Raw genomic sequence first — 23,322 nt, forward strand, 5'->3', positions numbered from 1 at the left:
ACCGTAAACTGTAACCGTCCGTTACGGTTATATGCTTATATAGAATATTTGGTTAAAAATGTAATTTTTATTGTATTAATAAAATAACAATAACTTAATACAAATACATCAAGTTACACAGAACAGCGTTTACACAGTAGGCGGTCTTGTCGATAAAGAGATTTCTTACAGACGACCATTGGGTAGTGGAGATAGGAAAAACCGATAGGTATTAAAAATATGTAGATATAAAAATATACGCACATAAATATATACATACATACATAATATACATATTTAAATAAATGATTATGTAAAGGCATGGTAGTGTCAGTCAAACAATGTACAAATTACGTTAAATATTTAAAAGGCAGAAAACTTAAAAAATGACAAAAAGTGCTCCTCACGGAGGGATTTTTTTAATAAAGCAATGGATTTAGTCTGTCTTAAATCAGGAGGAATAGAGTGGCTTAATCAAATTTAATAGCCTGGAAAGTAAACGAATATAAATAAATAAATAAATATTATAGGACATTATTACACAAATTAACTAAGTCCCACAGTAAGCTCAATAAGGCTTGTGTTGAGGGTACTTAATCAAAGATATATATAATACATAAATATTTATAAATCTTATACCTTTAAACGAGCAATTCTTGTATATATATATATATATATATATATATATATATATTTCTGGGATCTCGGAAACGGCTCTAACGATTTCGCTGAAATTTGGTATATGGGGGTTTTTGGGGGTATACAATCTATCTAGATAAGTCTTATGTTTGGGAAAACGCGTGTTTTCGAGTTTTCATGCGTTTTTCTTTCAACGCAGAATATGGTCGCTAATTTCGTGTTGCCGGCCACTGTCCGTCTGGTCCAGCGGGTTAAGACGCGGACTGCTAAACGAGTGTTACGGGTTCGAATCTCGCCCGGTGACTAACTTTTGTTTTTTTTATATGTTCAAGCTTGTATATAATATTTAAATTTTTATTGTTTTAGACAAGTTTAATTTAGTTAAAAAAATGTAGTTAAGATTATCACCTATACACCACCATATTACAATAAATAGTTATAACCGAGCAAAGCTCGGTCGCCCAGGTACTAAATACTTAAATACATAGAAAACAGCCATGACTCAGGAACAAATATCCATGCTCATCACACGAATAAATGCCCTTACCAGGATTTGAACCCGGGACCATCAGCTTCATAGGCAGGGTCACTACCCACTAGGCCAAACCGGTCGTCGAGAGCTATTGATAATTCCGAATAAACTTTCGCGGGGCTAGTAATGTGTGCGACAACACACAAAATAACAATATCATTTTTTGTAGCCGATCTAGTATTTGAGTCATACATGCATTTGGTTTTAAAAGACCGAAGACATCATATTTGTCGTTGCAACGTCCATATATTGTCTGCTTAAGTGCTAATGGTAATCCTAATAGTTGTTCGTCGCCTAAGATGGTAATTTGTGGCTTCTTGTATTTTAGTGAGCTTTTTACTGGCTCTACAGCCTCTACTTTTATTGTCGTTGCGTGTACCTCTCGAGCAGTTTTAGGCTTCTGTGGTGAATTGGAAACTGAACTTGACTCTGAAGTATCTTGAGCTGGAGACGTTTGTATCTTACTTCTTCTAGAGTAGCATTATGTTCCTCTCGTGTGTTTTGAGGTGTTGAAGCTAAATATTCTTGCATACTCTGATTACCTTCCCTGTCACTGTTATTCAATCTTTGTTTATTTTTTGATTTTTTTTGCACTTTTATTGGATAAGTTTGATTTAGGAGTCGAATTACATATATGTGATAATTTATTAATTTTTTGTTCATGTTCTTTAATTGTATTTTTTAGCATTCGGTTCTCTTATAAAAAGTTTTCTATTTCCTTATCAGCGCTGCCAAGTTTTTCTTGTAGGTCACTAATTTTATTATTCATGATTTCTAACTGATCATAAATACCTTCGCTAAATTCCGGGCAGCTTCTATTAGGGCTATTATGACTTATCATCGATGAAGAAAGTGAAGATCCCGAGTCATCTGGGTCCGATAGGGAGTCAAAAGACTATAAGACTGTAATGCATGGTAACTTTGGTGCGTTTGACATGCGATGGGCGCCCACCACCACCAAAGAATAAGAAAAATAAATATTCGTTTTTGTTTACCTTGTCAAACAAGATGTTAAAATGATATACATACCTAACTACAATATTATACAATTACAATATAATGTACAGATCACTTAAATGTATAATAACATCTAAAATTACGAAGTCTTAAATAAAAAAAAATACTCATTTAAGTAGCAAAAAACATGATCTTATTGCTTTAGCTGAAAATCATACATATATTAATCTTTAATGTTCATTGCTGTTGTTTTGACTAAGTCTGAGAGTTTAAATAATCTTGTTTGATTTATATAGGTGCTGAGACAAACGTCTAACCAGGTATATAAAATTTGCGTTGCCGCAATCTGAAGGCAAGCCTACGGATTATAGGTCCCCAGCGAACGATCGAAGTGCTTGATGAAATAATGTCCATTCTCGTCCAATCCCAAGCCCGGGCAGAACCTTTCCGTAAATTGATAATAAGTTTAGATCGACTATCTGTTGAATGTGGGCTTCGATCGGGCACAAATGGTACTGGGCAAGTTATACCCCTCATGAATTTTCGGCTTCCTATATCGAAAGGGGAAAGTGGTTTTTCGGCGTTAAGAATATTGTGTCTGGCGTTGTAAATAAAGAACCTGTGTATTCAATGTAGGTGACTTACTCACGCTTTAAATTACCTACGTATTTATTTTGAATGAATCGTCTCATATGGAGCTAATGGATAAGAATTACTTTATATTATATTATAGGACATTATTACACAAATCGACTAAGGCCTACAGTAAGCACAATAAGGCTTGTGTCGTGGGTACTCACTCAGACAACGATAAATATAATATATTAATGTTGAGCAATACTTAAATACATAGAAAACACTCATGACTCAGGGACAAATATTCGCGCTCATCACACAAATAAATGCCCTTACCAGGATTTGAACCTGGGACCTTTATGTACATCTTTCCTTCTAAACTTTACACTGCTTGACTTTGATATAATGAAACATGTCTATATAAAAATAAATTAGATGTAATTAAAAAAATACTTTAGCACTTAAACCAATAATAATTCTCGTGGAGCTCTGATACTCCTAATATTCCTAAAAAATATGTTAGACGTGAAATATCCACGCTGCACGTATTTTCGTATATTAACTCTCCTTTCAATCCGATTATGGCACTAAAACAATAGTGTTGACCTTTCTGACCGCCAGCGTTTATTATCAGTTATCAGTTAGCCGGATAACGCCATTACACCCGTCCGAGCCACTCTATCTAACAAGTTGATTGTGATTGATTTACCATTTCCATGCCAGCAAAACCCACGATCTTTTAAAAATTCAGCTGACTGATCGCATATGCGAATAATTTCCTGTGAACTGATCTTCCGAAAATTTCAATTCTTGTAAAACGAATACCACAGAGATGTTCCTCAATAAATACGTAATAAGAATTATGGCATTTCAGAAGAACCACTTCAAAACACAACGAATGATCGCATTTACAGTGAAATCTATCTACTTATTTATAGTCTTTTTTCGACGTAAAAGTGACGTGAAAAATACACCCACCATATTTATTATTCCTTTCTTCATCTTATTAGGCAGTCAGTCATATTTTTATAGACCCTTTTTTTATTGCCCATACGTATGGCCAAATTATACGGGGATATTTTGGGCAATGTTGAACTATGTGGCCAATACTTTCTCTTTATTTTATTGACTATAAGTATTAGGTATGTTACGAACTTCAACATACTGTTAAACTTAATTTTATAATTTACATTGCATGCGCATAGTTATATTGCTGTCACGTCCATATGATGCTGGATGTCAATGTCACTGTGCGAGCATGACAGCAATATATTTGTGCGCATGCAACAGAGATAGCAACTGGCAGATCTACGTGGAAAGCGTTTCTTTTTTACCTAGAACTTTCTCTGCCTGAAATCATAATATATAAAGCTAAAATAACCGCACGTAATCTAACTAAACTGCTCTATTAGTAAACATCAGGTGTAAAAATAAATCTTAAAGAAGGTACTTAGGTACTGTGTTTTAAAGTAACAGAAGAGCCAGGACTTTAGGTAACAGAAGGTCTTCTAGTTTTTCACAAATATTTGTTCCTAAATTTCTATTTTTCTGTTACAGGTATTACCGCACTAACAACGACCATTCAACAGAGACGATTAGACAGAAATGTGTTTCAATAAACGCCTGATCAAGCTGGCTGACTACTTCCGATTACAATCCAATATGACTCGTTAGTGAGCCACTGAAAATATAGACAGTCGACATGACATGCAATACCAAAATCGTAATCACGAAGCTACTAGTATGCTTCCTCTTGTCTGGTGTAAGAGGAAGATCATGGGCCAGCCACCATGACACTACCACTTCTACTACTCAAACTACACCCACCACTAGTCCCGCTCCAAAGAACTTCCACAATGATCCGCTTGTTGTCGAGACTAAAAGCGGTCTCGTTAAAGGTTATGCCAAAACAGTCATGGGTCGTGAGGTACATATATTTACCGGAATACCATTCGCAAAACCGCCTCTAGGTCCACTAAGATTTCGAAAGCCAGTTCCAATCGAACCATGGCACGGCGTTCTAGATGCCACCGCTATGCCCAATAGCTGCTATCAAGAACGATACGAGTATTTTCCTGGATTTGAAGGTGAAGAGATGTGGAATCCTAACACCAATATATCAGAGGATTGCTTGTATTTGAATATTTGGGTGCCTCAGCATTTACGAGTGCGCCATCATCAAGATAAGCCTCTGGCTGACAGGCCAAAAGTGCCGATACTAGTATGGATTTACGGTGGAGGGTATATGAGTGGAACAGCAACCCTTGATTTATATAAAGCTGATATTATGGCATCATCAAGTGACGTTATAGTGGCTTCCATGCAGTACAGGGTGGGAGCATTTGGATTTTTATACTTGAATAAATTCTTTTCGCCAGGCAGTGAAGAAGCGCCAGGTAATATGGGCCTTTGGGATCAGCAACTGGCAATACGTTGGATAAAAGACAATGCGCGGGTATTTGGTGGAGATCCTGACTTGATTACACTGTTTGGGGAGTCAGCTGGAGGAGGAAGCGTGAGCTTGCATATGCTTTCGCCAGAGATGAAGGGATTATTCAAGAGAGGTATATTACAGTCAGGAACCTTAAACGCACCATGGAGTTGGATGACAGGAGAACGCGCTCAAGATATTGGGAAGGTGTTAGTTGACGATTGCAACTGTAACAGTAGTCTTCTGTCCGCGGATCCGAGCCTAGTGATGGATTGTATGAGAGGAGTAGATGCAAAAACAATTTCCGTGCAACAATGGAATTCATATACGGGAATATTAGGATTTCCGTCGGCTCCCACTGTCGACGGCGTATTTTTACCAAAAGATCCTGATACAATGATGAAGGAGGGTAGCATCCATAACACTGAAGTGCTTCTCGGAAGTAATCAAGATGAAGGTACGTTTTAAACTCTTAAAATTATTAATTTAATAAAATACTTCTAGATATCGATACGTAAGTAAATATTAGATCGTTATTCTTATATTTAAATTTACCAACAGTCACACTTTTTTTTAGTGTGTCAGGTAAACCTTTGCTACTTTTTTCTTGTGATCCGAAAGGACTTGGGGTTGACATATACGAACAACGGTACGAGTACACGTGCCGCAAATTAAGTATAGTTAGAAACACGTGTTAGGAAAGCCTTTGAGGTCAATCCTGTTTTTACAATTTGTTATGGTTTTTGTCGTATTTTGATACGACCTTGAGTCATGTCATGGGGAATCTAATGTGCACCAATAAGTGTAAAGCATTTTGTAAACAAATCAGCCCTAATAGCGGCTTATGTATAATATCTACAAAAATAGGTTCATTGAACCACATTGAATGTAACTATATTGTCTTTACCTAAAATCCTGTGAAAAATTTATGTGAAGTTACAAACAATAAATTGAAGAAGGCCGAGCTGTGCAGGAATCTGAATTTTAATTCAGATATCGTGGTTTCGAATCAAGGGTCATACGGATATAAGGGTATAGGGTAAGGGTATGAGTGTTTCGAAACTTATGTATCACTATTGCATTTTCAATGAAACAAAATATTGTGAAGAAACCTTCATTGCTTGCAAAAAATTCAAACGCGCATGTAAAGTTCCCAGCCCACTTAAAGCCGACTTAGGACCATAATCCAAGCTCTCTCTCTCATAAAAGAGAACCCACAAAAGGCACATACTCGTATTACTTATATGCTGAGGTTATGCAATAAAAATAAAATCCACTAATGGAATTATACTACTTACATATAAAATACGTCGCCAACTTCTCAGCTGCGGAGCATTGATTTGAAAAACTTTACAAATGTCGCGTACTATTACAACGTCTTATAGATTTCGAGGTCAATTCTGTACACAGTACACACCTGCCCGGCTCGATGCATTCCCATTGCCTAACGAGCTGGCAAGCCTCCGCCTCGAATCAACGGTGATCTCAGAATACTTATAATTGTTATGGATCTCGAGGACACTTTAACAACTTGGCTAGAGGCGAATGCTCGCTTGTGTTTGGTGTGCAATGCGAACACGGGTCCTGTCCACGCATGCGTAGAGCAGTGTAGACACAACAATAGCTGTACGGTTCTAGAGACGTACTATCAAGTACTACAGACTCGCCCACGTAGCTACGCTCCCCCCGGGTGGAACGCTGTTGCCACGCACCCCACTTGGGGGGTAAGTCACTACTTAAAAACCGTCAACGTATAAGAACCTTCTTCATAGGTATTGTTGTTTTTTATATAATTAAATTAAATCTCTTATAATAATCTGGAGAGAGAGGATCAGGATCTGACCTCACGCCGCAATGGATTATTGACTGCACATAGTCTGTCTTAGAGAAACTCCTCTGGTTGACTTGTTCTTTGATATGAAAATTTATGTATATTTATTAGGAATCCAAATGAATATATAAAAAAACCAGCCAAGTGCGTGTTGGAACACGCATAATAGATTCCGTACCTCCATACAATATAAAAAGCCATACAAGCAAAAAGGGATATTCGCGATACTTAGGTCGTTTTAGTAAGAAGATAGGTTTTGTGATGAAACTCATTAATGGCTTAACCGATCATATTCAAAATAATTTTCGCAAAATGTATTTAAGTGACTTTTTTTTGTACGTCCGATTCAAATGTATCACACACAATATTATTAACTTTCAGAGCGATTATTTCCAAAAGTATTATGCTGAATGAAAAAACGCTCTTAGCAACTGTGATCTCATTTTTAACAACCTATCGAATGATATGCCATTTATTGATAAAAAGGCTAGGAAAAACAATAAATACATAGTTAAGACTTTTAAGCAATAAATACATAAACATCAATAATTTTATTTTGATCTCTAGCTAGATATTGTAAAAAGAAAATTTAAAATAAGATAATTTAAAGTTTAAGGCCCCGCATTAATTAAAAAAAGTATTAGTGCCAAAATTACTGCTGGAATATAATTTACGTCTTGAGATCGTAAATTAAATTAGTGTTTCATTTTATTGCCAGTGAGGAGCAGATAATGCAAAAATAAAACAAAAAACTCTATTCACAGTCGACCGCCGCGGGCACGTTACTTTAAAGTCATAAACTAAAGAAAATCGCTAGTAGTAGGAGGTACTCGTACTATACAATAGTCTTCCTTTCAACACACAACAGCTTCCATATCCAGCGACAATTTATAGAGTATACGACTAATATGTGGACTGTATAAATTAATATGTAGAATCTACATTAATTATTTGAAGTTGCCTATAGAAATCTCGCACTCACGTTATAAAAAATCGGTCTAAAATGCTCGCATGAAACATGTTTGTTTTGACTTATTCACCATGCACATACAAAATCATATACCTACTCCTATTTGATGGAATGATTTTGTATAAAACGTTTATTGATAGAACATAAACGTTTAAAAATATCAGGTTTTATTGACCCAAATATTAAGTAAAAGTTACGACCATTTCTGTATTTATTAGAAATAAAGTTTTAAGTTTACAAAAGCAAGCCTTAGGGAGGAACAACTAAAAACAACCAAAAACTGCTATTAAAACTTGCATTGGTTAACAAGTGTTTTTCAAATGAAAAATAAAAAATGTGGTTGTCACTTGAAAGATAAATAATTTAACTTTCAATGTCATTAACAAGTAGGTAAATGGAAGAGAAAAAAAGGGCGAAAACTTTTACGGCAGTAAATTTTCAAGCGAGATTTATGATGCTTTTTAACTTGTTGCTATGAGAAAATATAAATTTTCGAATTTTTTTGTAATTGCTTGACTTGAGAATATTTTGAGATATTATTTAAGTGGCAGGCATTTCAAGACAGAGATGATTATGTATTAGAAATACTAACATTTTTTACTCAAGTGTTTTGGAGAATTTTTGGCACATGACGACTTTAACATCCCCCAATTCCCCAATTCATTTATTTCAATAATACAACTTTACATGCTAACACAACTTACACATGTAAGTATTAAATTACAAAACAAAAAATATTAATAATACCATCAATTTAAAAAAGAAAAAAGACAAGAGCAAGTATTAACAGTTTCCTGCTAAATCCACTTTTCCTGCAAATGGTTCGATTTCTTTTTTTTTTTATACTACGTCGGTGGCAAACAAGCATACGGCCTGCCTGATGTTAAGCAGTCTCCGTAGCCTATGTACACCTGCAACTCCAGAGGAGTTACATGCGCGTTGCCGACCCTAACCCCACCCCCCTCGTTGAGCTCTGGCAACCTTACTCACCGGCAGGAACACAATAAGAGTGATGTGAGCATTTGAATGTTTACCTTATTACCTGTAGATAACGTTCAGATTAGCTAAGATGACAATCGTATGTCGACAAACGCCAATCGAATGCAACGAAAAGTGACGTGATCCTTTTCGATTCAAAATTGACGTTTACAATAAGTAAACGATTGTAACTTGGCTAAGCCCCCAGGTTGGGATTAGATTAGTTTATTGAAGCTGCAGATTCTTTAGATTACAGTCGAGTTCATAAATATATGAGCAAATCCAAGGCTTCAAAAATTAATGAGCATAGAAAGGTACATATGCATCTGAACAGATTAACCAATCAAAAATATGTACACACATCACCTGTCATATTAATTTGAGCACTTCTCACAATAATATGTAAGCAACTGAAAACTGATAAATGTCTGTACTAATATTTTTCAAAATTATTTCACCAAGTGAAAGTATAATACCTATACAAATACCTACGCAAAAGTTTTTCAAATAGTTATAAGCATGTAGTGGCATAATAATATCTGTACTAACGTTTTGCAATTTTATGTGAACACGTCATCATCATCAAGCATAAAAATCATCTGGTTCTAACGGCCTACTTATCAAAATACATAATGTGATGAAGACTAATATTATATAGTGGAAGTAACTTAAGAATTGGTTTTGACAGTTATACTCGTAATTTGACCCTTATATACATACATAATATATAGCTGATAGCCTTAGCTTCATATATTATATGAAGCTAAGGCTATCAGTTAAAGTTCACCTTTCCAAAAACTCGATTTTTACGTTATTCTGAGTTTCACCAATTGAACGCGATACGACCGTTATATTAAAAAAAGTCACTATACGCCAAAATCGCGAAATTCTGTACAATTTGATATAGGAATAACTTTTATTCATTCAATATTCAATGCATGCATTTATATGCATTGTGATTTATATCACAATTTACTGTATGACAGTTGCAGATTGACTTCAAGAACAGCTTATCTTTAAAAAAATTGTAAGTGGCTAATCATTAAAGTTGATAACGACCTCTTTTAAGTCGATCATTAATCGAAAGCAGCAAAAATGGGTAAGAAGCTGCATGCAAACACTTGTGACACTTTTATGATTTCACACTTAACGGTACTCTTTTGGACGATTGTCAAACTGTTAAGTCTTATGTTTGTTTAGATATTTCTGAACTTCCACGTGTTCACATAAAATTGTAAACCGTTAGTCAAATATTTTTGTGCCACTACATGCTTATAAATATTTGAAAAAAAATTGCGTAGGTATTTGTGTATTTTCACTTGGTTACCTATATTAAAGAATTGTAAAATATTAGTACAGACATTTATCAGTTTTCAGTTGCTTTTATATTATTGTGAAACGTGCTCAAATTAATATGACATGTGATATGTTCTATGTTCATTTATTTTTGAAGCCTTGGATTTGCTCATATATTTATGAACTCGACTGTCAACGTGGCAATACACGTACGTTATTGCAACACATATTTCATAAACAGATGAGTTAGTCGTAAAATAAATAGTCTCTAAAATTATCAAAATGGCTACAAAACCCAAGGGTAATTAAAATGTTAACGTAAATTTTATAGCTAGCATTTACACTGACGACCTACCGGGCTCCTAAAGTAATCCAGAGATAAGCGCGGTGGAGGGTGTAGCGCGCCACTAGTGACGTGTCACCGAAATATTCTCCTCTTTAATTTTTAACAAGCAGAAACGTCTGCGAACGATGCTATTAAGCTTATTTTTTATATATAATATTTTTTTGTCTTTTAATTATTTATATAAGAATTCAAGCCTTGGCGACCCTCTACATCTCTAAGGATAATTTAATATATATTTTTATATTTTATCTCTGACACTTAGAGACTTATACATCTCTAAAGAATTTTAGTATTTTATGGTTTTATTTTTTTATCATAGTTTTTTTTGTGTAATTTGACATTTAGAGACAGTATACATCTCTAATAAAGTATTTATTATTTCATAGATTCGATATTTGTAATTGTTTTTTTTTTTAATTTATTGTTTGTAAAAATGGACATGTAAAAGTGCCCCTGTGGCCTATTTGCTGAATAAATGTTTGATATTTGATATTTGATATTTGATTTGATACTTAGAGTAAATTTAAAAGCCGGTCCAGAGGACTAGATCCAGAGGCCGTGAGTTCAAGTCTCACCCAAGGCAGTAAGTTTTCCACTTTTCAATTTATTCTCCTCTTGTTCGGAAACACTATTAATCCCAGATCAAAATATCCAAATCCAACTATTAATTTTTCACTGCCTACGTTATTTTGAAAGAAAGCACAATAATAATCTCGCTTCACAAACTTAATACCACTAGTAAAAAAGCCAGGAAAATATGGATGTTCGAGGGTGGTTAGTTGATGAACAAGTCACTCGACATGCACTTGTTATCGGCTTAGCGCCCTTCTTGTGAGAAACCTCATAATACCTACAACAGCAACATGAAATCAAATCAATCTCAAGAGTCAAACTCGTAAATATTCCATATTCAGGGAAATATTTTCTGCAATAGGGAATAATTGCCAAATATATTTATAATGTCAGGAATTCACATTTAGATATTTTTGTTACTGACTACTATTATTATATGGTGTGTGATCACTGATCAGCGAGGCAGGGTTCGTCAAGTGGACACAAACAGAAATCAGCTACAGGCTTCAACACCTACCAACAAATGATGTAATTCGCAACAAGCTTTGTCAACCTTAACCACTAAATTAAAATACTTGATTAAAGTGCCACACAGGACCGTATCCGGTTCACAGTGGCGTAACGTGAACTATTCTAGCTGTGGGAGAAATCACACCTGTCAGGCACTTTTTAATGTGTATTCCCAAGGTAACACAAAGGTTGGCTTTGAGGGGCTTTTCTGAATGCGAGGCCGTGTGCGAAGGCCCCATCTGCCCACGCCTAGCTATGCCTTTGCCGGTCCAAACGTTGAGTACGTCGTCTGATTACTTACAATAAATAATTTATAGTAAAACTTTCACATATTATTTCACTTTTTTACTATTAGGTAACACTACAAAATACAAAACAATAAACGAAAAATAAAAGTTTCACCGATGTTTCCAAAGCACGTAACTGGGAATATTTTCGCCTGGAAGTTTCACGCACGGCACAGCACTAGCCACCACTCATGATATATGTGAAATCTCTAGCAGAGCGCTGCGCAGTGGAGATTGCATAACCTGTGTTGCACTCGGGAATATCATGACTATGAGGCTGGGTAATGGCGGCTTTTCTCTGTTATGATGTGTCTTTAACATTTTATATGGGTGCAAAGCTAATTTTAATTTTTTTAAGGACTTTATCGCGTCGTTAAATTTAAATCTATTTTCATATCCCGAAATATTTTAATTCTGCGGCTTTGAATTCAAATGTCTTTTTCGTGCGTTAAAGAAATTACTTTTTAGGGAAAACTCCGAGAATTGGGTTAATGGATATTGTTCATTATCAGCTGAACCGGAAACTTAATACGATTAAGAAGTAACCGAGTATGAATAAAAAACGCGTTTCGTTGTCGCAAGGGCTTCACCGAATCCGTTAGCTATTTCTTGAGTTTGAAGGGACTGAAAGATTGAAAAAGAAAATTTCGAACATAATGAGACAGGTAACTAGGGTTTGAATAGGTGTTTTTTTAATATTTTATAATCAAATCTGCCAAGACGAGCAATGCGAAACCCAAGGGAACTACCTACCTTTTATTTATTGAACCCTCATAACTTGAGTTTGGGTTATACCAGAATTAAAATTCTCAGGATATAATATCAATAGTAGACTTAATAAGCATAAAAATTCTATTACACAGCTCTCATATTTCATCACTGACACACTCCGTCACTTACTGATGATCGTCAAAACCATTAGGGTACTTCCTGAAGTCCTAGGAAGCTGACATTTGGTATGTAGGACAGGTACACAAACAACAAAAAATATCAAAAACTTGATAGACCGCGAGCCAGGAACAATTTCCATAACCAATCGCCTCCCGGCTGAAAACTCGTGTAGGGGTTAACGGCTAGGTATGCTGAACTCTCGAGGACGTCAGCTGCCGCTCCGTTGGTGGGTTGAAGAATGGCAGCCACCGAAACACGTAAAACAAAAACGAAATTGTCATCGCATCCCGTTCGATACTTTGTCAAATGATAGTTCAGATGCTATTTTCAGTTAAAAAAATCGTCAGCCGGTTATATCGCGGTGGTAAAAACATCAGCTGGTAGCATGAACATGTAAAAAATCTACCTTTTTAGGATAGCAATAACAAATCATGAAACTTTGCATGTAGCATTTCATCAGGCGTAAACGCCTGAAAAGCCATCAACAGATTACGCAATTTACACATTACGCATACTTTGCCGCACACAAAGTGGTAAGGCGCATATTTTTTACAAGTTCATTTTACAGCTGACGGTTATTCCACCGCGATAGAACCGGCTGACGGTTTTTTAGTTTAAAACACCATCTAAACTATCATCTGACAAAGTATCAGCCGGGAGGCGATGACTGACGAAATATGCTCCTGGCCCGCGGTCTATGAAATTTTTAGCCCCTAAGGAGTTGAAAAGAAGGTGGAATTTTGTATGGGGAATCAATAACCTGAACTGATTTAGTTTAAATTTGGTATGTAGATAGTTTTTGTTATGAGGAACGATATAGAATAGTAGAAACTATCACCCCAAAATCACCCCGTAAGGATGAAAAAGGGGAGGAAAAGGGCGTTAGGGGAAAAAGGGGTTGGAGTTTAGATAAGATAAGATAAATTGTATAAAACATATCCCCAGATACATATTTCAGGATTTTTAACAGTAAATTATCCCCAACCTTTTAAAGGATGGAAGAATGTCATAAGCAACTTACAAAACGAAGTAAAATCCCACCAAAAACATTTTCATGTAAAATGTTGCCAAGATGAAACCATAAGGCTCCCCTATGGTGTGGGGTATTGTCGTCGTTGTTATTCAAAAACATTAGTTATTTTCAACAACCATTTCTGTATAAAGCGAATATTTTCGGAAATAAACCCTTTGAAACATGGATCCAAAAAATATGAAATTAATCGTGAAAGTAGAGCCTAATAATGACATTCAAAGAAAACTATACTGAATAATTAAAATGATCCCTTAAGTCGGTTCCGAGTTATCACAAAAATGGGAAGGCTTTCTTAGTTAAAAAAAATGTACAAAGCGTTGCTAGGGTAGGTAATCTCTTTTGCTTGTTAAGTACATATTTAGTTGCATGATACTTACTAATAGCCCCCGTTTAAGGTGACGGACAGGTAATTACGGAACCCTACACTGAGCATGGCCCGATATGATCTTGGCCGGTTTTATTTATATGTGTCTGGTATGCCTTTTTTAATAACGTATAATGTGTTAAATAAATCAAAAGTTGCGATTGATTGACATGAACAAATTAAATTGTCACAACCCAAACAAACGCAAACGATAATCTAATTCAATTAGTTATTCCCAGCCACGCCCCCCAATAAATAAGGGAAGCGGAAAGGCACGAAACAAAGCAAAATTACGAGCTGTAGCCGTAAAATAAATCGACCTATTATTTTCCCAAGCTCGTAAATAACCCAATCAATACATGCAATGTCAACCTTTAACCGCACGTAACACAGTGCAAAATTCAATACAACTCAATAGCAAGACGTGTGGTTTAGGAACTAAGATAGTAAAATAGAGGTGTTCCCTTTTGTTATCTCTTTAAACAGTAACAAGCGTGGTTGCCGGTTTGTTGGCCCGATTAAGGTGATGACGTGTCAAACAGTTCGTTAGAGGCGTCATGAGCAGGCTTGCAATAAAACGTGGGTAACGCAGAAAGCTAACTCGTTCTAATAATTTTATAAGGTAAATCTGGCATAAACTATCTCCCTCGTTAGTAATTTTTTTGCAAATATATATACCGCTAAGAATAATAATATATCACGATGAGAGAAGAGGGCTCTGAAAAGATTTCACGTGCAATTTTTAACACAGCGCTTTACCGCGAAAAAAAACGAAATTACTCAACATTTTTCTCATAATAAAATAAAATAATTCGCTCCAAGCGTACGCGTATTTACCCAAATAAAAATTGGCCTTGAGCAGTGCTGACCCCTAAATATACACGTGATCTTGTATTCGGGGGGTAGCATTACAATCACCAAATATCACCAAAGGGGAGGGGGGAGCCCCTACGTACATACGTGATATTTTAAAACTACATAAGCCTAACTGAAAATGTAGGACGTTAGCACTGCACTGTAGCATAGCATTAAAATGCAGCAGCTGCAGTAATCTTAAAATACTCCGTCAATGCTTTTCCGCTCACATCTAAATCTGTTGATTAATGGAGTATAGCATTTTGCAATCTGTATTCAACTAGTAAGAAATTATCCTGAGTTTCTATACAATTTGGATCTGGATTTAAAATACCCGTAGAGGTGCAAGCATTTTAAGAATTTGAATAGTATAACTGCGACAGTAATACCTAAGTAATTTGTTCTACGTGTTACCAAACAATAAATTATTGTAACATTAAGTGTTTTAAATATGTATAACGGTCTGATTATTGATTTATAAATCAAATGTGCGAGCATAAAGGCCAAGTAACGAAACAAAGATGTTTTTAATAAAGTCAAGATATACAACGTGTTGAATACATACTACTACTATATCGCACTTGAAGCACTATGGCGTAGCCGGTTTACCTCGTGAAGCTAAAATCGCGCTGTGGGCGTATTTGAGTAAATATAATTCAGGAAAGTGATTGTTAGCGATAAAGTGAGTTAGCTGTTGTCTGCGATGGCTTATACGAGTAACGATGTTTACCGAACGCCCGACGGCGATGGCCCGGTAATCTGTATTACAGCTCAACAAAAAGAAATTATGGCTTCCTATGTTTAAAGGGAGATTTAAGAACACGCCTTCTATCATGCCTATATTTTCAGTAACATTGATAGACGAGAAAGCTAGCTTAGTAAAATATATTTTAATATTGTATATAAATGTAAATGTTATATGGATCAATGTTGTCTGCAATAAATGTTTTTTTTATAACAAAAAAAAATCTTTAATTTTGATATTGATTAACATCATGAGTATCTAAAACTGATAATGATATCTTAATAACAAACTGATCTCTAATAACAAATATGTTATTATACAATTATGTTGTAATAGTGTAATAATTAATACTAGAAAGCAAATAAATCTACTTCTGTGCTGAGATATACGTATAGCAATTTCTTTTTCTCATTAAAGTATTGCGATTGCATTCCAAAAACTTTATGTACCTACTTACTGTGGCACTAAGCATAACTGCAATAACTAATTTTGATATATATCTCAGTTACTTAATGTATCGTATGGAAACAAGCTTAGTGCGCCAGCTTACTCGTAGTTATTAATTTAATTAGATCGACGAGCACTATGGAAGTAGACTGCCATAATTATTTTAAAAATTTTATTGAATTAGGATTAGAACCCGTGAGCCCCGAATTGAAAGTTGGAGGTCGGATCTACTCAGTCATTTGATATTTACCACTAGCTTGAGGTGCAGAAAAACATAAGGAAACCTGATGCATACTTATACATCAACTCGCAATGGGCTAACATGGGGACTATAGCTCAAACCCTCTCGTGCATGAGAGTGCCCAGCGGTGGAACGTATATGGGCTGAATTATTATAGTATAAAATCGCCAGAGTCGTGTCGTGAATAAAATAAACTACAACACATTGATCTTGCACTAATCAAACTTTTTTCTTTTACAGGAACATATTTCTTGCTATACGATTTTCTCGATTATTTCGAAAAGGACGGACCGAGTTTTCTACAGAGAGAAAAATTCTTAGAGATCATCAACACGATATTCAAGGACTTCTCTAATATCAAGAAAGAAGCAATAATTTTTCAAGTAAGTACTTAAATGTATTTCAATTTTCGCAGTATATATATTTCTGTCACTTAGAACGCCTTAAGGCCTATAGCTTATTCAGCTAAATATAAATAAGAAAGTAACAGTACCGTCAATAATTTGTTCAAATTATATTTGATAACATGAGGAAAAAATATTGAGTTTACCTCTTCAAAATTTTAACAGCGTATAATCGTAATAGTTAAGTTTATTAAAATGCTTCCGTTGAGATTTGGGATTCCAATAACGTAGTACTTAGTGTGCCTTATTAGTGTGGAACTTCGGAATGTTGTTTTTAAATTCAAGAGCTACTAGGTGTTACCTTTAATTAAATGTCGAAAGTTATTGTAGATTCTGTTAAACTTGATATGTATGTAATAGGGCGATTTCAAGACCGAATACAAATAAAGAAGATCTCATAAAGTTACAAGTTCTAATCTTGCAATTAACATGATTGAATTTGCTGCGACCCTCGCTCTGGTTCTTTCCTGGTCCAGCAGATATCACTGGCCATTCAGCGAGGCAATGCCGCCAGTATTTTTGGCACTTTTGGTCCGGGTGAAAATCAGAGTGGGGGGTAGGTTTCTATTTGTTTATTGCTTTTTGTTATATGGATACTAGGTAGGTCGTTGACGAAACGTGTTGTGGATATATATTTTGTAGGATAGGTGCATATTACGATGACGAAGGGTGTTGTGGATGTTTTTTTTTGCTTGTATATATTGACGAAGCCTGCGTCGTGGATCTGACATCTGTCTTGATATGATTTTAATTGTGTTTTTAATAAAGAATATATGGTTTTATTATTTGAAATCGACATTCCGTTGTTTAATTTCGCTTAGTGATGTCCCGCGTTTCATCAAAATGTTCAAGCACATTTTTTTCTCAATTTGCCTCTTTACCTGTAGTATGGTACTTAATAATTTGCGAGCGTATATTCTTTGAGTATAATATGATATATTTTTTACGTAATTTATTGACATGACATTGTGTATTCAGCTCTTGAGATTAACGTATGCAAACGTAAGTGATCGCATGTAACTAAACGCAAGCAGAGGAAGAACTAAAAAGGAAATGTCATTTGCAATTACCGTCAATATTGTAAAATGCTACTGTCCGTTCCTCACACGAATGATGCGCCTCTAGTATTGTTCAGTTTATTCCTAGGTATACATCAAACGACTGAACTATTTTTATATCCGTACTAATGTTTGATACGGGTACTTAATTAGAGTGGTGTCACTAATTTTCCTCTTGCACATATTAGCGTTTCTAAGTACCTACGTGACGCGAATTTGGCTTAATCATTGCGTTGCGTTTAAAGGTGATATTCGAAAAGCGACTGCAGCAGTTAACTACAGTTACAACGTTACTTCTGCAGCGTTGTCACTGCGATGTCCCTGTTGCCGCATTGCTGTCACGATTAGAACGCTCAATCCATCACCCAATTTAATAAGAACAGTGTGTGCAGGCTCTATAATATCGCCAGTATAGAATATTTCAAGTACTAAATTATAATTTTTATTTTCCAGTATACAGATTGGGAAGAGATCACCGACGGTTATCTGAACCAGAAGATGATAGCAGACATAGTGAGCGATTACTTCTTTGTCTGCCCAACTAATTACTTCGCGGAGGTTCTGGCTGAGTCTGGCGTTGACGTCTACTACTACTACTTTACACACGTAAGTAGTACTACTACTTTATACAGTCAATAATAAGACGATGAAAATAAAAATAAAAAAGCTTTAGGAACCCTCCTACCTTTTCTACAGCATAAGTCGGTACTTATCCTCTATAAAAGATGGGAGGGTTCCTAAACGCCATAAAACGGTTTTTTGTGGCCACTGAATCCTTCGTGGCAATTTGTTTTAATATACGATAAAATAAATTTATTTATTATATACCATTACTAATTTGATTCCATACCGTACAAAGCTTTAAAAAGTAAAAAGAAATAGATTCCTATACAGGATTATTTTTAAGTCGTGAACAGTAACAACATCTCCCGATAGAGCTTTCTTAAACTAACGCGCAGTGCTAGACCAATCACAATTAAAGAGCTCTTTCATTAATTATCCCTATTTAATTCATGATCAAACTACTAGCCACGTGACTTAATTGCAATTCGCAGCGCATGATAAAGTTATAACATTTTAACTTGCGGAATTTATCATAGTCAATGTATTTTTTATATATTTCCAGCCATCAAATACAAAGAGGTTGAATTGAATAATTTGATTAATAATATTAACGGGCTTGTAAGCATATTATGCTATAAGTCCGTGACAGTTCTATGTAAAAAGTAGGTTAGCCATGAGTCACAATAAAATTAAGTTAAACATTTAATTATTAATTATAACAAAAAACATGAACAGAGTTTTTGAATATTTTTACGTACTATTGTTTAAGTATACTAAATGTACAGAATAATAATCACAAATTTCTGATCACGACTGTATATTGATTCAAATTTCAACTGGCCATCAACGGTGCAAAGCTGGCAAAAAATGGCACTTGTGTCCGATGTTGTCTAGGAGCTATTGTTATCTACTAATATGAGCAAAGGAATTAATAGGACGCACAGCAGACATATCAGTTTTGAATCCTTCAATAATAGTCCAAATATAATCATTACAGCTTCAAACAACCTTGAAATGTTGCTCAAACCTGTGAAACCCAAACCGCGCACCACTAAAATAAGTGAACGTCGATCCTGGCTTTCAAAGGTTTCGTGATGAAGACGCTCTCCAAACAGCCGGGACGGCTAACACGTTAATTTGGCTAACGAACCAAACACGAGGGCTCTTACAGAATCGCTGCCAGCTACATTCGCTTTTTGCCTTAACGCTGCAACACTAAGCTCAAAGCAAAATCCATGTGGCCGTGTTTTGAGGCAAGAGTAAATGTTGGGTGTCATATGAACACGTAACATTTGCAGCGGAATTTTAGACGGAAAAATATTTGGTAACATTTAGATTTTACTATGTGTGCCAGGTGACTTTATTTATTATTCTTAAGCCACCCCACTGCTCTTTTACTACATATAGGACATGATACCATTTTAATTAGGTAGCGTATCAATAATACTGAAAACACTAGGGTGAACACTTTTTAACGGGTATTTTAATCGTAGAATAAATATCATAGCTTCAAAAATAAATGATATTTAAATGCGATAACAGTTTCATTCAACGTAAGTTAAAATTAAATGCTAAAGTTCAACCATAACAAACACAAACTTCAAAACAATAAATTGTTTACGTCCAAACTTGAAACAAACTTGGGGATTCCACTTTCAGCTGACCTTTGATAATGGATTTCCGATAATTCATTCATTTTATCACCGACTTCGACGCCTACTACTGACCTCCAAAGATTATTGTAATTAATTTACAAATATTGCCTGATTTATTCTCATCATTTATAAGGAAGATAGTTAGATTATGTCTTGGAGACCTAAATTATCTACAATAATCGCCCACTACTAACTCGCCTTCAGTGCTGGCAGCATTACCTATTTTATTAAGAGCCTCTGTTTTATTAATTCAGTTCAATTTATGACTTGTTGACATTTTAATTCTTAAAAAAATATATTGATTCGTAATAAACAAAAAGCTTCTTTTTCATCAGATCATCACACTTGCTCATAAAATGTGTTATTACTCGTAGGCGATGCATAAAATCCTAAATTTGGGCTGTACGAACTGTATTTTTTGATCACAATCTGTGACACAGTAACATAGTAGATATCGAAAAAACTTATACATATATGTTAGAATGCGGTGTTCGCCAAGGGGGAATAACCTCTCCGGACCTTTTCAACCTCTACGTGAATGACCTGATTGTGGGGTTGAGGAGTACCAGAGTCGGATGTCACATAGGTGGCGTCTGCGTTAATAGTTTAAGCTATGCGGATGACATGGTGCTCCTCAGCCCCTCGGCTGAGGGCCTCAGGAGGTTGCTTCATTTCTGTGAGAAATATGCGATCTCTCACGGAATGAAGTATAATAGCTCTAAAACTGAATACCTTGTATTTAGAACGGGAAAGGGTCCGGAGAGGATACTTGACGTGTTTTTAAACGGGTTACCTGTTCGAAGGGTGCAGCAGTTTAAATACCTCGGACATATCTTAACCGAAAACCTGAAGGACGACAAAGACATCGAGCGAGAGAGAAGAGCCTTATCAGTAAGGTGCAACATGCTCGCGCGCAGGTTTGGCAGATGCTCTGACGAGGTCAAAGTGACCCTTTTTAGAGCATACTGTCAAAGCTTCTACACAGGGCAACTTTGGACCAACTTCACCAGGAAAGCAATTAACACCCTAAGGGTTCAATATAACGACGCCTTCAGAATCCTGATGAAGTTGCCAAGGTGGTGTAGTGCGTCGAGTATGTTTGCAAAAGCTCGTGTCCCCGATTTCTTTGCCGTAATTCGGTCTAGAGTGGCGTCCTTTTGGAGTAGGCTGCGCAGCTCTGAGAACTGTATCCTAGCCACGATTAGTGAAGATTTGCACAGTCCAATCTGTAGGTTTTGGCTGTCTCTGCATCAAGATGCGAACCGAAAGTAGTTATTTTATTTTATTCTAAATTGTAATTAAAAAAAAAATATATTGTTATACGGTTACTTTACTTTTTACACTTTTGTGCCATTTTAAATTGTGAATTCTATGTATCGCGTTATTTTATATGGGTGCTTGCCTGAAATAAAATCAATTTATTTATTTATTTTATTTTATTTATATAGCCAACTCACACTACTTTTATGCGGCGACAACTATTTTCACACAAAGATTTGGGACTACCTGCCATACTAACTAAAAGTTTTTTAGCTTAGAATTACCTATCCGGTGACATATTATTCTTATTGGTCATAATGGCGAATTACACCCCCTTCTTTAATATGGACCCGTTCATATTTAATTAAGCTGATTGTATACATTTTAAGCGTCACCAAACAGATGATCAACTTCAAACGACATTAGTATTCGTCATTGATATTTCCGTGTCTATTCAGTCCCTAACATGGATCCCGTGGCTCTTTGTTCAGAATAAACTAATTCACGCGGGATACTATTGAAATATATAGTATTCCGGCATAGACTGTCAGACTGTCACTGAATTAATTGAAATACAATTATATTGAAAATAATAGAAAAAAATACTCAATTATTAATTATCATCAAAACTTGGTTCGTGTAATTTAGCCATTTAACAGATTTTTTAATTTTTAATTTAATTTTGTCAAATTTCAAAAGAAAGCAGTTATATTATGCGCATTGCAATTTTTAGATTTTCGAATTTCGTTTATTAATGCCTAAATTCAGTCTATACATTGCCAATGGTAAAAATACCTACGTGGAGTAATCGGTTAAAATTTTTCGAAAATCAGATTTACTCTTATGCAGATACTCTATGATCTTAGTCCTAAGTATTATAATTATGTCTACAAAAAATATGTATAATATAGGACTAAATTCTAGAAGGTACTACGGTTAGTACCCAACGTTCCCGAATAAGATAGCACTTTTTTCAGGTGAGTCAGTCTTTAATTCTTTGGAGACGTAACGATACTTAACGCAGAAATAAATTTAGATAAACGAACTCGACATAATAAAGGTGACCGGCGACCCCTGTGCGGCTAAAATGAGATAAATGGCTGCCGATAAATCATACGTTGCCCGTTGATGGTGAATGATAATGATATGACCTATGAGGGTCAAAAACGTTCGGGAAAACTGGCTGTGGACATTAAAATAATTAACAATTTAGATACATTTACTGACTTTCATCATACAACTTTTAGGAAATACAAAGTTTTAATATGCCTGGATAAAATAAGAAAATTTGATTTTAACGTTAGTTTAAGTATTTTATGATGTTCAGAGAAAAGACGGATAACTAAATATAGTTTTTGACCCATGACCGTCAAAGACGTACAAAGTTCTATTTAATAGGTACAACTACTACAATGTTAGAGAATGCCTTAGGGGTCGTCCAGAAATCATGTGATCATATTTGGCCTATTTTTGATCCCCCGCTCCCCCTTGGTGATATTTGGTGATTTTAACGCAACCCCCTCCCCCTGCCACAAGATCACTTGATAATAATATTATGATGCAAATCTAATGTCGTTTCTACTGTATATGTTCAAGATGCTATCTCTCAAAAACAGGCACCGTAAAAATCTGCTCATCACTTACATACATACATACTTTCATATATTTTCGTTTTCATATTCGTTTTTGATAGCAATGGCGGATGATTGAGGAAAAACGTCTCATAGCTCCGGCAAATTGTGACAGTTCTAAGTTGCGGTTGAAAAGCATGAGTAATGTATATACCTAGTACTTATAATAATTAGGTAGGTAATTGTAAAACAGATATAACTAACAATAAGTAAATAAAGCTTGATTGAAACCACTTCTTTTCTCCTTGTTTTCCTTGTATGAACTCAGA

General features: G+C 35.3%; 1 protein-coding gene across 2 annotated transcripts in view; it reads left to right on the plus strand.

Annotated features, from left to right (window-relative positions):
- The window catches only part of LOC133520698 (acetylcholinesterase-like), a 91,917-nt gene that overhangs the window by 52,918 nt on the left and 15,677 nt on the right, over positions 1-23,322 (plus strand). For both annotated transcript variants that reach the window (XM_061855312.1, XM_061855311.1), the window contains exons 2-4: positions 4,241-5,571; positions 16,722-16,864; positions 18,397-18,549. In XM_061855312.1, coding sequence (XP_061711296.1) covers positions 4,386-5,571; positions 16,722-16,864; positions 18,397-18,549 — 1,482 coding nt within the window. In that variant the 5' untranslated portion in view covers positions 4,241-4,385. The remainder of the gene's footprint in view (positions 1-4,240; positions 5,572-16,721; positions 16,865-18,396; positions 18,550-23,322) is intronic.

The sequence above is a fragment of the Cydia pomonella genome, chromosome 8, assembly GCF_033807575.1.
Source record: "Cydia pomonella isolate Wapato2018A chromosome 8, ilCydPomo1, whole genome shotgun sequence".
NCBI lineage: Eukaryota > Metazoa > Arthropoda > Insecta > Lepidoptera > Tortricidae > Cydia > Cydia pomonella.